The 16,345-nt window shown below is 39.0% G+C and overlaps 1 protein-coding gene across 2 annotated transcripts in view; it reads right to left on the reverse strand.

Annotated features, from left to right (window-relative positions):
• LOC127580759 (leucine-rich repeat-containing G-protein coupled receptor 6) overlaps positions 1 to 16,345 on the reverse strand; it is a 235,453-nt gene that overhangs the window by 47,564 nt on the left and 171,544 nt on the right. For both annotated transcript variants that reach the window (XM_052034588.1, XM_052034589.1), the window contains one exon: positions 4,761 to 4,976. In XM_052034588.1, coding sequence (XP_051890548.1) covers positions 4,761 to 4,976 — 216 coding nt within the window. The remainder of the gene's footprint in view (positions 1 to 4,760; positions 4,977 to 16,345) is intronic.

Below are 16,345 nucleotides of genomic sequence, written 5' to 3' on the forward strand. Positions count from 1 at the left end.
TAGCATCATCAATAGAAATAGCAGTGAGCTTCCACGATAACAAGCACAAAGAACAGTTTCAATTAATACATTTATACATTTATTCACTGCAAACCTTGGCCAGCACTTTCCATTAACTGATGCCTGCACTAACAGGCATTGGTACACTATAGAGCTTGCTAGATCTTTATGCGAAGCTTTTTTCAAGAGTTAGAATGAGCCCTATTTCTTACTTACTAATCACAAATTTTGAATCCTTGGTTCATTTAGAAGAATCAGTGCAGACACTTGGTGAAGAACATCATATTGGTTTAGCTGATTAAGGAATCAGGCTATAAATATTTGGATTTTAAATTAGATTTTCCCATGCACAACTTGCTTGAAATTTGTTTGTATTACAACAGATGAGAGATGTGCTCAGCAACATCTCAAAGGTCATTCTTAAATTAAAGAGTTGAATTCTGGAGATGAAAGGAAAGTGACTCTTCTTGACATCCAGCCAGCATTTGACTAAGTTTGGCCCCAAGAAGCGCAAGTAAACTTGTCATCTATAATCAGGGTGGATAATCTACACCCACTAAAAGTAAACCAAGTTCAAAATAAGATGATAGTGGTTGTTGGAGAAAATCATCTCAGTTCAGGGCCACTGTAGAAATTCATGAGGGCAATGTCCTTGGCCCAACCATCACTGTTACTTCACCATAGAGCTTCCCTCCTTTATAAGTATTATGTGTGGAGGTTTGCTGGTAATTACATAGTGTTCAGTTCCTTTTGCAATTATAATGTAACAGTCTATACCTATCTGCAGTGAAACTTGGACAACTAGCCAGCTTGAGCTAATCTGGAAAGTAATATTTATTCCACACAAAAGCCTGGCAATAACTATATGCAAGAAGGAAGAGTTAACCCCCTCTTCTTGACTTTCAGTGACATTGCCTTGTTGAATCCATCATCAACAACATCCCGGGTCTACATTCACCAGACATCTAATTGGATCAACCATCTAAAAGAGTTGGAGAGGTGCTCTGTATTCTATAGTAAGTGATGCTTCTTTACAATCATCAATAAGGCCCAGGTCATAAATATGAAGACATTTTCTGTATTTGCCAATAACACTCAAGAATCTTAACAGCACAGCAGCCAAAACTTACTCTTTGACTTGTACTCACCACCTTAAATATTTGGTTCCACCAATGTAGTCACAATGCTTACAGATTACAAGACAGACTGCAGTAACTTGTCAATTTTTTCCCGAAAGAACCCCCAAACCACCAACATTTTCCATCCAGAAGGATGGCAGGAAAATATGAGCCCCACTTCTTCCAAATTCCCTCCCACACTGCATAACACCTAATCTTTGTCATTGCTGAGTCAAAATCCCAGAACCTCCTACCCAGCAGAACTGTGGGGGACATTTACCACAAGGACTGGTTCAAAAAGACAGCTAACCAACACCTTCCTGAGGGGATTGTTTGAGATGGGCAATAACATTGCCAGGGATACCTATTATCAGTTAGTGAATAAATAAATGAAGTTCTGTGAATTTGGCAACTTTTCTGCTAAAATAAATTATCTGGATAACCAAACATGTTACTATATAATTCCAAATTAATATGAACAGTGTACACTCTGGAAAAACCTCAGTCTTAACAATACAAGCTGCAGATTGCTTTTCCAAATGAGAAACAAGATGTTGGAGCTTCACTCACGTTTAGTGCTGGAAGTTGATAAATCAAAAGAACAGACAACGTACTGGAGTACACATGTTACTTTCTTCGCTGAAACTTTATTTTGCAATTTTATCGCACAAACTTCCAGTTGAATGTCAGATTGCCTGGGTGAGTGCAGTCAAAGAAATCCTGTTGCTAATTTTTGATTACAATCTGGTGTTTTGCCAATATCTCCAAATATTATTAACATCAGACAGAGAATTCTTTCATGATAATTCTCCAAAATTAACCCAATTAATAATGAGTTCCCTTTCAATATTAAAAGAAGCCAAATTTGAAAGGAATGCCAGTAAAATTATTCATGATTAAGCCTGTTCTTTTTATTAAGCCCCGTAGTGCTATGATTAAAAGTAGATCAGCTTTACATGGAGAGGAAGGAGAACTGACATCTTCCTAAGTGCAATAGCACTCCCTCTTGCTTCAGGACAGAGCAGCATCTGTACTTCGTGGCAATTGGATCACAATGAACAGTCAGTGGCTTTTGATGTATGTTCCTGGACACTGGAGGTTGAATAAAAGACATGGCAACAACTCCCCAGTAATTAAGAAACCTTTAAATAAAACCTACATTCTTCTTAGTACAATACTTTTGCAACACTTCAGCAAGCTAACACAGTCAAAATACTTATTAGGTCCAGTGAATGTTACCCCAGGTTAGAACAATGGAATTGTGCCTAGCTACTTCTTACATAGCTTGTACATAAACTACTGTTTGAACAATTGAGCTATTAAAAATAACACCTTTGATACATTTTTTCACCTGCATCTCTAGGCTTCCAAATGACTTATTCATTATTTGAACAAAGTGCATAGTTTGTGAAATATGTTTCTGCTTCACAGTGGGACAAGCAGCATATTACCTCTGATTCAAAAGATCATGGGTTCAAGCCCCCTTTCCAGAGACTTGGGCACATCATTTAGACTGATACTTCACTGCAGTATTCAGGGAATGCTATGCTGTTGGAGGTGCAGCCTTTTGGATGAAACAGTAAATTGAGGTCCTATCTTACCTCTTTAGTTGATATAAAAGATCTTGCGGCACTATTCGAAGCCAAGGAAAGCACTTCTTGTGATGTGCCCAGTGTTTAACCCTCAACAAACATCACTAAAGAGTCATCATCTATTCCAATTTTTTCTTTCTCAGGAACTTGGGGCATTTTACCTCTCCCAATTTTCTTCTTTTTCTAAATGAGAGAGCACCAAAGGAACCCTATAGACCTCTTGTGGCTGTGCCAGTTCTTTGCTAGGGCTTATTGTAAAATAAAAACAGAAAATGCTGAAACTACTCAGTAAGTCAGGCCACTACTGAGGAGAGTGAAACAGAGTTAACTTTCAAGATCAATGACCTTTCATCAGTGCCTTTCACACACTTAAGTTCCTATGCAGCATTTGGCAGCCAATAATATATTTTTAAAATGTAAACAAGAGTTTATTGTTGAGTGGCAGGGCAGAGAATTTCCACACAGATGTCTCTGAGATGTTTTTGTCCTTCCAGAGCCATGGTTTGCCCTCTACCACTGGATCACATCTAATTCCTTTATATCTGCTCTCAACTGCTGACAGAACAAGAACAGAGTCCCCCTGGTCCTTACATATTGCATCAGCTTCCACATTCAACGGATCATCCCCAACGATTCCGCCACTTCATGGAATTTTTACCACCAGATGCTTTCTCCTCCAAACTCCCAACTCTTTCAGCATTTTGATGGAATCTCTCCCCTTGTGACTCCCCTGATTGGTCTTCCATCTCCACCAACATAGTGTAGCAGTTAGCATAACGCAATGACAGGACCAGAGACTGTTCCAGCCGCTGTCTGTAAGTTCTCCCCATGTCTGCGTGGGTTTCCTCCGGGTGTTCCAGTTTCCTCCCACATTCCAAAGATGTATGGGTTAGGAAGTTGTGGGCATGCAATGTTGGTGCCAGAAACATGTTGACACTTGCAGGCTACCCCCAGAACACTCAAAACAAAAGAACACTCAACCACTCCACTTCTTATGACACATTCCCAAGCAACTGCAGGAGATGCCAAACTTATCCTTCTCATCATTCAAGGACTCAAACAATCCATTTAGGTGGAGCAGTGACTCTCTTGCACTTCTTCCAATCTAGTGTACTGCATTGTGGTTACTTCTACATTTGAGAAACCAAACACTGATTGCATGACTGCTTTGCGGATTGAACACTGACCACAAAGCAGTCAGTGTTCAATCCACAGTGGTGAATCAAAGCTACTTGTTCTGTCCACTTTAATTTTCCATCCCACTCTTTCATTTCTGTTGTGGCCTCCTGCACTCTTATAATGTGGTCCAATATAGGCTAGAGGAACAGTACTTCATCTTCCATCTGGGCATCCAGCAGCCTTCTGGACTCAATATCAAATGTTATAATACCACATAACCCACTTTCTCTGTTTCTATCAGAACTGGCTAGTTCTGCTGTAGGTCATTCATATGTTTTTCTCTCCACAGCCTGACCTGCCGGGCACGTCTTTTAGCTCTGTATTTCGCAAATTTTAAGTTTCTTTGTCTGTGTTCTTACTCTCCTACTCCCCTCATTTCATAGATTTGGTTCATCTTTTTTCATTCTAACGGCTCCCATTAACTCATCAACCAGATGAGCTGCAGAACTTGTCCCCATGGCAACCCTGGCCTCAGCCTATCAAAGATATTGCCTTTTTCATCTCTCCCCATCCTCTCTGCAACTTAAAAAAAACAACTGGTTTTGTTTTTCTCCCAGTTTTGATGTAGGGCCTTCAACAAAAAACGTTAACTCTGTTTCTCTTTCCGCAGATGCTGTCTGACTTGCAGGGTGTTTCCACCATTTTCTGGTTTCATCTTGGCTTGACCAGGCTTGTGTGCTGCTCCGATCGAAGTGAAAACTGGAAAAATCAGATGGATCAAGGGGAATCCAATCCTTTTTTAGTAAGTGGAATTTAATGATACATCCTCAGTTCCTTTATACTCTGCTCCTTCTAATTACCTTCTTCAAGTATTTTATTCATCTTTGATGGTGGGAAGAATGCTGTTAAAAAGAAATGATTCAATACTTACAGCACAACTAGGCTGGACAAGTTGACAAATGCCGAGTCAGGGATGTATGCTATTTTGTTGAGAGCCAGTGTCATTGCCTGAAGTGATGGCAGGTTGTTGAGAGCTTGAACAGGAATTTGAGTCAGGGCATTATCATCAAGCCAGAGGTGCCGGAGGGACTGCAACCCTTCAAAGCTGTTCTGAGGTATGTCTGAAATCAGATTTGCATCCAGACGTCTGCAAGAACAATGAAATTTCAATTACTTTTCTTCTTTGATGGTTTGTTGCAAAACTGGTTGGTGGTAAAATAGTTAACACCTTTTCAAGGCACATATTAATTATTTGCATTTATGGAAATTGGAGCAAAGGCTGTTCAAAGACTTCATCTAAACAGATGATGCTGCGTAAATCTGGAAGTCTGTCCAAAGACCTGTTCAGTTGAAAAATAGGCTGTCAGAACTTTATTAGGCAAAGTTATAAAGAATTACACAACTAAACCAGGCAGGTAGAGTTGAGACCAGCAATAATTTAATTGAATGGGAGATGAATTTGCCAACTTTGCTCCCATAATCTTTATATGTGTTGTAAGTTTATTTGTTTTACTAATTTACAAGATGATAGTTCCAGTGACAAAGCTAGCAGTTATTTTCTGTTAATTGATGAGCTGCCTTCTTGAACTCTGCAGTAATATGGTAAAGGTACACTGTGATGTTAGGTAGAGAGTTCCTGCACTTCGGCCCAGTGACAATGAAGGAAGGCAATATATCTACGAGTCAGAATGGCATGCAACTTGGAGTAGAGCTTGCAGGTGATGGCTTTTCCATGTGCTTTCTGCTCACATCCTGGCAAGTCAGCAGATGCTGTTGGAGAACTGTTGCAGCCTACTTTGTACATGTGGACCCAACATCCTATTGATCTTGGGGGTGAATACTCAGCAACGTGGACGGAGTAATGTAAATTATATCTGATAAGCGACCAAAACTGATATAAAATTGAATAGTTTTTCTCCAATGCAATATTATCCCGGGTACACATAAAACCAAGGGCCCGTAAACTTAATGAAGCTACAGAACCCTCCAAGGCCTGCCTCAAACTAAAGTTCAAGTGCACAAAGAAGTCAAAGAATGAAAAAAGCTTGGCCATCAATTTATTTTTGGAGGTTGACCTCAATTGTATTAGTTCGTTAAAGATAAAACACTGACAGGTACATTTTTAATCTGTTGTTGAGATGAGTTGATTAAAACACAGATATCGGAGGGAAGACAAACATAAATGTTGATCCTCTCAAATTACTTTGACTACCCATTCCAAATACAGAGAGTATTACTATTACAGTGCAGCTCTCTTCTGGTAATTCTGCATTTGGTGCTTGATCTTAACTCCCAGAGAGTGAAAGTGCCCAGAAGAGGTGGCATATGTGTGTGACTGATTGTATTAGTTGGCCAGTTCTCATGACGGGGGACAGGGATAGATGTCTCGCAGTCAAATCCATTCTTAACCAAAGGCTAGAACTCCAGGTTGGTCTTCATAAAACATAACTGAAAATTCATTGCACAGCCAAATAACACAGAAAAACAGGATTCTCCATAAACATCCACCCTATTACAGCAAAGCTACATTAATATGGCATGTTCAGGACTTTGGTGGTGCCTGACTAACAGGTTGTCTGGACTATTGAATGTTATTCCAATATCCCCAACAAACTTTTCATTCACTTTTTTAAAAAGATGTTATATAATATAGTAAATTTTGCAGTGAACCCACTAAGTTTAAAAGGTTCGGGAAACAGGGCCCCAGTGAATTTCAAGGAAGCATGGGAAATGGGACACTGATGAGTTTCAAGGGAGTACAGGAAACAGGGCCATAGTGAGTTTTAAGGGAGCACAGGAAACAGGGCTCTGGTGAGTTTTAAGGCAGTATTGGAAACAGGGTTCTGGTAAGCTTCAAAGGACTGTGGGAAATGGCTCAGGTGAGTTTCAAGAGATTGCAGACACAGGGCCACAGTGAGGTTAAAGGGAACACAGGAAAAATAACCTGATAAATTTAAAGGGAGAATAGGAAACATTGCCCAGTGAACCAGATGTCAAACCATCTGGAATTCTGAATAATTGGACAGCAGATTATTAGGGTTTTACTGTACATTACGAGAACTCTTCATTAGACCACAAATTAGATGCTGACTTGCACTGAAACATGATCACCATAAGTGACCATTTAGCAAGCAATCTCGATCAGGAAAGGAACAAAACCTTAAATCTGGAAAATTCCAATGTTATCATGATATCTGGTCACTCAAGCCGCTTACATATATGACTTTACATATGTGGCAAAGATAGGACTTAAAACTAAGTAGTACGACTAATTTTAAAATCATTTTATTCATTTCATATGCACATTTTATAATGGCTACACCTCTTAAATAAGCAAATATACCTATTATTAGTGCATACCTATAGCATATAGTTAAACTACTGCTGTGTATGGGTTCTGGTTCCAATTTTCCAATGACATTTCCCACTAAAAGGGTCTCTCAACTAAGCCCAACTTCAGGTGATAAGAAGTTTGGTTTATCTTTGCTAATGCCTCTGATCTGAACTACAGGATGATAGAAAATCTATAAAACCTATTCATAAATACTTGTTCTAGTTATCATTAAAGCAAGTGCTTTAAAAATAATGTACTAATAAAAATAATGTACTTGGATGCTTTGATGCAAATAACACATGTTACCCAACAAGGTTTAAAAGAAAGCTAAGTGGGATATCAGTGCACTGATGCAATTGTGATCCATGCTGGCTTCAAGCATTATTTTATCTTTCCTTTATCTTAAACTTGTATTACTCTTAGATTTCTAGAGCGATAAATAAATACACAACTGCTTAAATTAAATATATTCTCATGTCAGAAAGAAAGATGTAATTTGCATCTCTTGTTTGTTCCATCTATCATTCACCTGCCACAGTCTTCCAACTCTACCCCCGCTCAACTCCCTTACCTAGCACTACCTGCCTGTCACCTTACACCCCTCCTCAGTCCACCAATCGCCTTGTAATCCTGTCTTGCCACTCTCCTTCTCTCTATGCTGGTCATCTCGCCTCTCCACTCTCAGTCCTGATGCAGGGTTTCAACCTGAAACATCAACAATTTCTTTCCTCCCACAGATGCTGCCCAATCCGCTGAATTCCTCCAGCAGATTGTTTGTTACTGTAATTTGCATCAATTGGGAAGGGGATAGGTAACATAACTGACATATTCTACATGTATAGATTTGCTGTTAATTGTAAAACATGTGAATATTACAGCAGAAGATAATATTTATGTGAAAGAACAATTACTATTCTTGGGTCCGAAAATGAGAAAATAACAACATTCAATTTGATATGCACAATTAATTGCTATAAAGTGCCTCTGGAATTATTCAGCAGCTACATAAATTCAACCTTTGTCAAAAGTGCTTGTATCTAACACAAGAAAATGCAAGGAAACACAACAAAATAGGACCAGGAGAAGGTCACTTGGCCTATCAAGCCTGCTCTTTCATTTGAAATGATTGCAGGTGATCTACTCCTTTTTTGTGCTTGTTCCACATAGGCCTTAATTCCCTAATTTTTCAAAAAAAATCTGCTTCCTCTTTAAATACCCCAGTGATCTGGCCTCTACAATCCTCAGGGGTACAGAATTTCAGAGATTCACCATTCTCTGTGAGATGAAATACCTATGCATCTATGTTTCAACTGACTACCCATTGTCTTGTAACTATGTCTCCTCATTCAAAACTCTGCCACTAATGGAGACATCTTAACATCTATTCTACCATGCCTCTTTAGGATCTTATTTGTTTCAATGAGAACACATTTCATTCTTCTAAATTCCAAATAACATAAGTTTAATTCTTTTAGCCATGTGTGATAAGACATCCCTCTCATTCCAGGAATTAGCCTTACAAATCTCTGCTGGACTACCTCCAGCACTAGTATATCATTTCTTAAGGTGTGGCCCCACCAACACCCTGTACAATTCTAACAATATTTCTCTATTTTTAAACTCCAGACCTCTAGCAATAAAGCCAATATCCCATTTGCCTTCTTAATTACTTGCTGTATCTGCATGCTAACTTTTTGTATTTCATGCACAAGAATACCTAGATTCATCTGTACTCCACCCATTTGCAGTCTCTCTCTATCTAAATTATGGTCTGCTTTTTGATTCCTCCAGCCGAATTGCATTACGTTACACTTTCCTACTTTAAACTCGCCAAGTCTTTTGTCCATTCACTCAACCTATCTACATCCTGTTACTGAGTCTAGATATCCTCATTGCAGCATGCCCTCCCACCGATTTTCATGTCAACAGCAAACTTGGATATCTTACACTTTGCCCACTTCTCCAAGTTCTTAACATAGATAATAAATAATTGAGGACCATGTACTATCCTTTGGGCACTCCACTAGCTATGACTTTCCAGTCTGAAAACGACCCGTTTATTTTGACTCTCTGTCTTCGATGTCGCACAAGTAGCTACAGAGTAAGAAAGTCATAGGGCATGGAAGTGCCCCCTTTGGCCCGCCACACCCATGCTGAACATCAAGTCCTAGCTATACTGACCCCATTTACCAGCTCTTGGCCTGCAGGCTACTATGCCTCAACAATTCATGTGCTCATCCCAATGCTTCTTAAATATTATGAGAGTACTTGCCTTCACCACCTTTTCCAGATTACATCACACTCTGGGTGAAAGTTGCTCCTCAGATCCCCTTTACACCTCTCACTCCTCATCTTAAACCTATGTCCTCTGCTCTTAGAAACTTTTGACATGAAGAAAAGTTTCTTACTATCTACCATATCTATGCCTCTCAGAATTTTGTATACTTCTATCAGAGACTCCCGCAGCAACCCACCCACCCCTCCCCCACCTCCTCTGCTGCAGGGAAAACAACCCCAGCCTATGCCATCTCTCCTCATAACTGAGACATACCATCCCAGGCAACATTCAGTGCAATCATGTCCTTCCTATAGTGTGGTGACCAGAACTGCACACAATATTCCAGCTGTGACCTAACCAAAGTTTTATAGTTATACCAAGACCTCCCTGTTTTTATACACTATGCTTCAGCTAATGAAGGCAAGCGTCCCTAACTACCTCCACTTCCATCTTCAGGGATGCTTGGAATAGTACACCAAAGTCCTCTTGCTTCGCAGTACTTCCCAGAGCCCTATCATTCATGTTATCTGTCCTTCCATTATTAAACCTCCCAAACTGCATCACATTGTACTTATCAGGATTAAATTCCAACTGTCATTGCCCTGTCAGCTTACCAGTCGATCAATACCATTCCATAGCTTAAGAGTATCCTCCTCACTATCACCACTACCAACAATCTTTGTGTCATCTGCAAACTAATCATACCTCCTACGTTCACATCTAAGTCATTAATATACATTAAAAAATAGCAAGGTTCCCAGCACTGATTCCTATGGTGCATCACTGGTTATAGGCTTCTAATCACAACAACCCTTCACCTTCACCCTCTGTCTCTTACTTCCAAGCCAATTTTGGATCCGATTTGCCAACTTGCCTTGGATCCCATGGGGTTTTGGCCAATCAGAAAACAATGGGAAGAAATACGCTCCAATCAGCTACTTGCTGTACAGAGACATCACACTTTGGCACCAACAGCCAGGGACAGGTTGTGATTGGGCCTCCATCTTCCCCAGACTCCTGTTCTTTAAACCCATTCAGCCTCTCAATCTTTTGTTCTTTACACTCACTTGATCTCTCTATCTTTTGTCATTTACACTCCCTTGCCCACTCCATCTCTCACTCTTTACACTCACAGCCTCTTGACTCTTGCTCTTTTCACTCCCTTGGCCTCTCGATCTCCTGCTCTTTACAATCATGGCTTCTTGATCTCCTGTTCTTTACACTTCCTTGGCTTCTTGATCTCTCAGTGTTTGTATTCCCTCAGCCTCTCGCTCTTTCTCTTTATACTTTTTTTAAAACATCAGAGCAGCCTATTTCTCTGTCTGCCCTGCTGTGGCACACTAATTGGAATCATCTGCTCAGTTGGACTGTTCAAATATTACTAATGTACCCATTCTACTGCCAACCGGTTGCATGGTCTGCCTTTGTCTGTTGAAGTCAGAGCTTTGGGGAGATGTATCAAGCTTTTGATAGAGACTAAGACCTGAAAATAAAAGATCACTTTATAGTTTAACCTCCACGAGTGCATTGACTCCTGGGTTTAGTTTTAAGGCAGCACAGTTAAATTGTTTTCACATTGAGACGTTAATCTGGAAGACTGAATGTTCCATACTGTTTGTGACAATGTTACCTCACTGCAAAGCAGGCACATTGCATGACACTCTGGTCCAATAGGATCATCATATGATGACCCACATGAAAACCAAAAAGCAGTATGTACATGCTTAAAGATATGCATTTAAGTAAAAACAACTACAAAAATAGTCTAACAGCTGGCATTTGGAGTCTTCCTGATTTCCTTTGCACTGTTTGAGCGAATGAACAGAAGAATGTTTTTATTTCTGTACTTCACTTTTGCACTTCACTTCCTTAAATCTTTACGGGACCCAACTTGAACACACTCTGTAGACCTCATATTACCAAGACGTGGTGGAATAGCAGAGCCTATGCCATTGCTCCTTCTAAAATAAAAGTGTTGTATATAGTCTACATCAAATCTTAAATATGCCATAACATAAAATATCAGGTGCACTTTTGTGAATTGATTCACAGGAAAATTAACCAAAGAAAACATTGCTCCCTATCTCTACCCCTCACCAAACCTCACTGCAAGCTATGATTCTCACTTAATTTTAACTTTTGTTATTAATGAGGCAACAATTGCCTCAAAATTAGCTTTGGTCCACTTGTGACTTCATTAACCCTGATATTATAGCTTGCAATATTTCAGTAGAAATCATCCGTCTGTGCCAGATAATGGCTTGCTTGCTTTTAATTTGCAAATTGGGGTCCCAGGACTGATTGTCATTTTGGGTTGGGTTCAGGACATATTCACTCCTTAGTTTCAGATAACTAATGTGCAGAAAGTGCAGAGAGCTCTAAAAGTGCACCTGGTATAATTGAGATGCTTTACAGACTGCACACATGTGGATAATAAAATGTATATTTTATATATCTATATATATATCTATATATATATTTGCTTCTACCACACACAATTTATAGTCACAATTCTTCCAAATGTAATGTGTAAAATTGGACATGTATTTCATAGACTAAGCTTGCAATACTGATGAGGTAGGAACCCCAAATCTCAGCTACCTATTTGCATTTGATACTAACACCGGGCTAGAATAGACACCACTATGTGAAACAGCAAAAGATGTCCACATAAGTGATTTGACCATCAGATTAGTCCTGTGCTGCAGAACAGTACATATATCAATACATTTCCACCTGTGTCTCAATGTATGCTGATTGTTCTAATAATGGAATACTAGTTCTTCCATAATTAAGGTAAATTTGATTCGAGAAATCTTTCACAACCACCTTAACTTTGTCATTACGTGATTCCTGGACTAATGTTCTGAAAGACTTTCTTAGTAAAAATTAAAACTAATGTTCAATCAGTACCATGACAAGAGTGAGAGGCTAACCAGACATAATAAATGATGACATGTACAGTTCTCAGCTTTATATTAATACTCATTTACCAATTCACATCAAAACGTACATTTATGTAACATACGTAGCAAAGCCTGTTTTTAAAAATCTCTGAAAGTGATGAGGCAGTTGGCACAAATTTTACTGTAATTATAATTATAGGAAAATTTTCCATTCAAGACAAAATAGAAATAATTATTTTTCAAAATCTATTGCTCTATTGCAAACTTCAAAGAAAGATTAGTACAGACTTGCTGGAAATAGAAGCTAAGCACCATTTCAAAACCTATATTTTACTAGTAATTATGGCTGCTTTGTCCATTGATTAACATAAAAAGAATGTTGAAAAAACATCTCACTTCTTCCAGTGTTCCAAATTTTATATATAATTGACGTTTCTCTCACTTAAGCTCTGTATTATATTACAGGACTTTATTTTTGAATCTTGTGCCAAACGTTAAATCATCTAGAAATGCTAAAATAACATTTGACTAAGGATCATCAGACTTTAAGGTGAAAGAAATCCTTTAATGTTGTTTTCATGGTTCATTAGATCTAAGATACACCAAAGATAAGTTGTTCCTAATGGTTGGATCAACAAAATGAATGAAGCTGGAAAGATGCCAAATTTATTCTAATCAGCAGAAAAGTTCTTATGGCAATATTTCACTGATATCTTCAATAGCTACACATTTCCAATTACTCTTTTCCTCATATCCCCTCCCCTTCCTGCACATAGCTCTGTAAAATAAAAATAAATTCTTCCTGGGGCTTCATATCTTTGGACTTCTTTGGCCAAGATAATCAATGTGTTCCAAGCAGAATGGGATTAAATGATACCATGAAACTAACTGCAAAACATCACGGCTGTCTTGTAGCACACCCTGACATAATAACATATTAGATGTTGTGGTCTCCACACACCCAAAACATTGTAGCAGTGACGGTAATTTTTAAACAATGCAAAAGTAATGTCACCACTGAGAAATTGATTCATACATATGCAAGTTCCATACAGTGTGGACCTTACACGAGATACCATGTCTGGACAGCAAGGATTAGCCTTGCCCCTCTGCTATTTAAAGGACTCACATTACAAACAGATTCATTGGTCAGTAACTCAGAGCAGGGTTACAGGTATTGGCCACAGTGAACTTTAGAGCTGCAATGCTTCTGGCGATTTCGCACCATGGTCATGAAAGATTAGTGGGTGGTTTTGTCAATCTCACTGATCCTACAACATGATTAGGACTAGAAGGAGAGAGACTGAAAGCAAAGCAACCTTTATAAGGAGGCTGAAGAAGGAGATGGAGTATTGTCCAAGACAGCCTATTCCCCAGTGGTCTAACAGGAGCCATGTTCCTACATCAACTTGAGGAAAAATGCATCAAACACTTATATTCACAAGGGCTTTGATCGAAGAGGCTATCACTTTCTGTGCTGGACAGAGCTCCAGACACAGACCTCTGTCTGAGTATTGTCCTTTAGATATGAAGATCAATTTTGTTCCCTGAATCATTCCAGATGCCAATTGCAGATTTATGTAGCATATGAAATGCCATGAGTGCTTTCTACTCAAAGTGGATCTATTCATCTGGTATTAAGTTCTCTGGACATCATTTCCCACTGCTACTTCACTTCAGCCCTTTGTGGCTTCCTGATCCCCCAATCATGTCCACCTCTTGCCCAGGATGTTGAGATGCATGCCTATGAAATGGAGAGCCCATGACATTGTTATTATCAACATTGTTCCCCAATTTGAACAATGGCATCCAGCACTGGTTAGATAAGTGATCTAACTTTTTTTAGAAGTGCAGATATAAAATGAATTAGTACAGGTTGTTTTCGGTTGGTTGGACTCCTGAAATAGCTCATACTTGATGTGCATTAATGGGAAACATATTGTGATTGGCACTGCTTAAAAGCTGGAATCCCTGCATGAGGAGCGTGAATGAAAATTACCCATCAATGACATCAACAAATCATTGTTTATTTACCACAGAGTTCTGTGCACTATTTAAGTTCTGGACACTTGTGTTTTTTAGCCTCTGTTTCTTATAATATGGGTAACTCCATATACACATAGAAATTGACTCTATTCACATCTTCCCCATCTATCTTAGTTCTCTAGCACATACTTCTTAATCTACATTAGGGATGTTGTTCCTTCATTAGTGTTTACCAATTTAAATAAAATCAACCTTGAAGTTAAAGAAACTTTGCCATGTACCAATTCAAATTGAATCATTGATTCTGTCTACATAAAGGCAGAAAAACAAGTAAAAGCAGCAGTAGGTAAAATGGCTCCCATGGTAAGACTATGGGTGATTCACAGCCTTCTACATTTTTTCACCCAATGCTCATATCTATCAATTCCAAAAATGTATCGATCTCAACACTGATGATACTCAACAAGTGATCATCCACATCTTTCAATGGTGGAGAATTCCAAACATTTACAAACGTCTGAACAAAGAAATGTCTCATCATTTCATTCTTAAATGACACATTCCTAAAGTCACCTCATATGGAGACTTAGTACAGAGGCCATCAGGTCCAACCTTTTGTTATTATTAATTTCTCTAGCACTTACTAAATACTTTGAAGCTCCTTGCACTTACTAAACTCTTGTGTATAGAAATTGGCCTTCTACCTTTTTTGCATGCTAAATATGCGCTATTTTTGGTGTTAGTCCTAATCAGATTGTCTGGAAAAAGTAGTGAAATTGGTCAAAAATATATTAGAAAAATTATGGTAACCCCCAGAACCAAATGCTAAAACTGAAGCTTTGTAGTTCTTAATGTAAGATCAGAAAATGTTGGAACCAATCAGCATTCTGCAGTTTTATGATTTTCATTTATTGTGTAGTTTCTGACTGAACCAAGCTCAACTGAATGCAGCTTATGACAATGTGCTGCAGACCTATCTAAGAAACGAATCAGCTAGTAACTGTGTGCTCCACCTGGCATCCAGACAGCAGTAAAACACACTATGGTTGTAATGGAGGAGATAAAGGCTACAGGGGAAACGGAGAGAGCCACTGGATTCATCGAAAGAGACCAGGCCTTTCATCGTTGAGGAAAATCTCAGGAGTGAGGTCCCTGTACTAAGGGAAGTAGGAGACCCATAACAGCTACCACAGGAGGAGTCAGGTACCAAGTGGCTACATTAATCTCCTCCAGGTATAAGAACCCCATTCATTCAAACAATGTACAGTTCCTACAAGGTGTGTCAGTTAAGCTGCCCACACCTGCAAATAAATTGCAGTGAGCTACTTTTGTAAATAGATCAGTGATTAATTCATTGATGTGTTATGATCAGTGTTGGTGGTCTTGCCAAAAAGGACATGAAGAATAATTATATTTTATTCTGGGCCCTCTTACCTGATTACAGGTGGATTATGCTTATGTTAAAGGTTGGAGTATGTAGAGGGTCACTTAGGATTGGGATATGATCCTGTGTGCTTCTTATAAATGTGTTTTCCTATGAGGAAATTGCTTATTGTCTGTGAAGTCAATTGCTCTTTCTTCCACTCTTCTGGGAGATGGTGTTGGTTTTATTCTGGAGGAACCTTACCCTCTCTTGCTGGTCTTCAGCTTGTGCCTCAGGTACTTCAGGGTCTATGTCTGCTTGCTTCTCTTCCTCTGGTAGCAGACTACTGGGTTGTGCAGCATTTCTCATACAACAATGTCGTCTCCCCATCAATTAGTTGTATATGGTGGAGTGCTCAGAAACTCAAAGCGTTTTCCATAACAGTTCTTGTACTTGCATGGTAGCTTCCACTTAAGAACTCACCAAATGCATTAGAAGGAAGTTTTTTTTTTCTCTCTGTGTTCTTTTGATTCTTCCTGTGGTGTCTGATATAAATCATTCTGGGCATTTTGTTGGACGTTGTAATGGCAGCCATTAGCCGTGGTAGACTGAAAGTTGGTGTCAAGAAACAGGGAAATAGATGATAACC

Source organism: Pristis pectinata, chromosome 20 (assembly GCF_009764475.1).
Source record: "Pristis pectinata isolate sPriPec2 chromosome 20, sPriPec2.1.pri, whole genome shotgun sequence".
NCBI lineage: Eukaryota > Metazoa > Chordata > Chondrichthyes > Rhinopristiformes > Pristidae > Pristis > Pristis pectinata.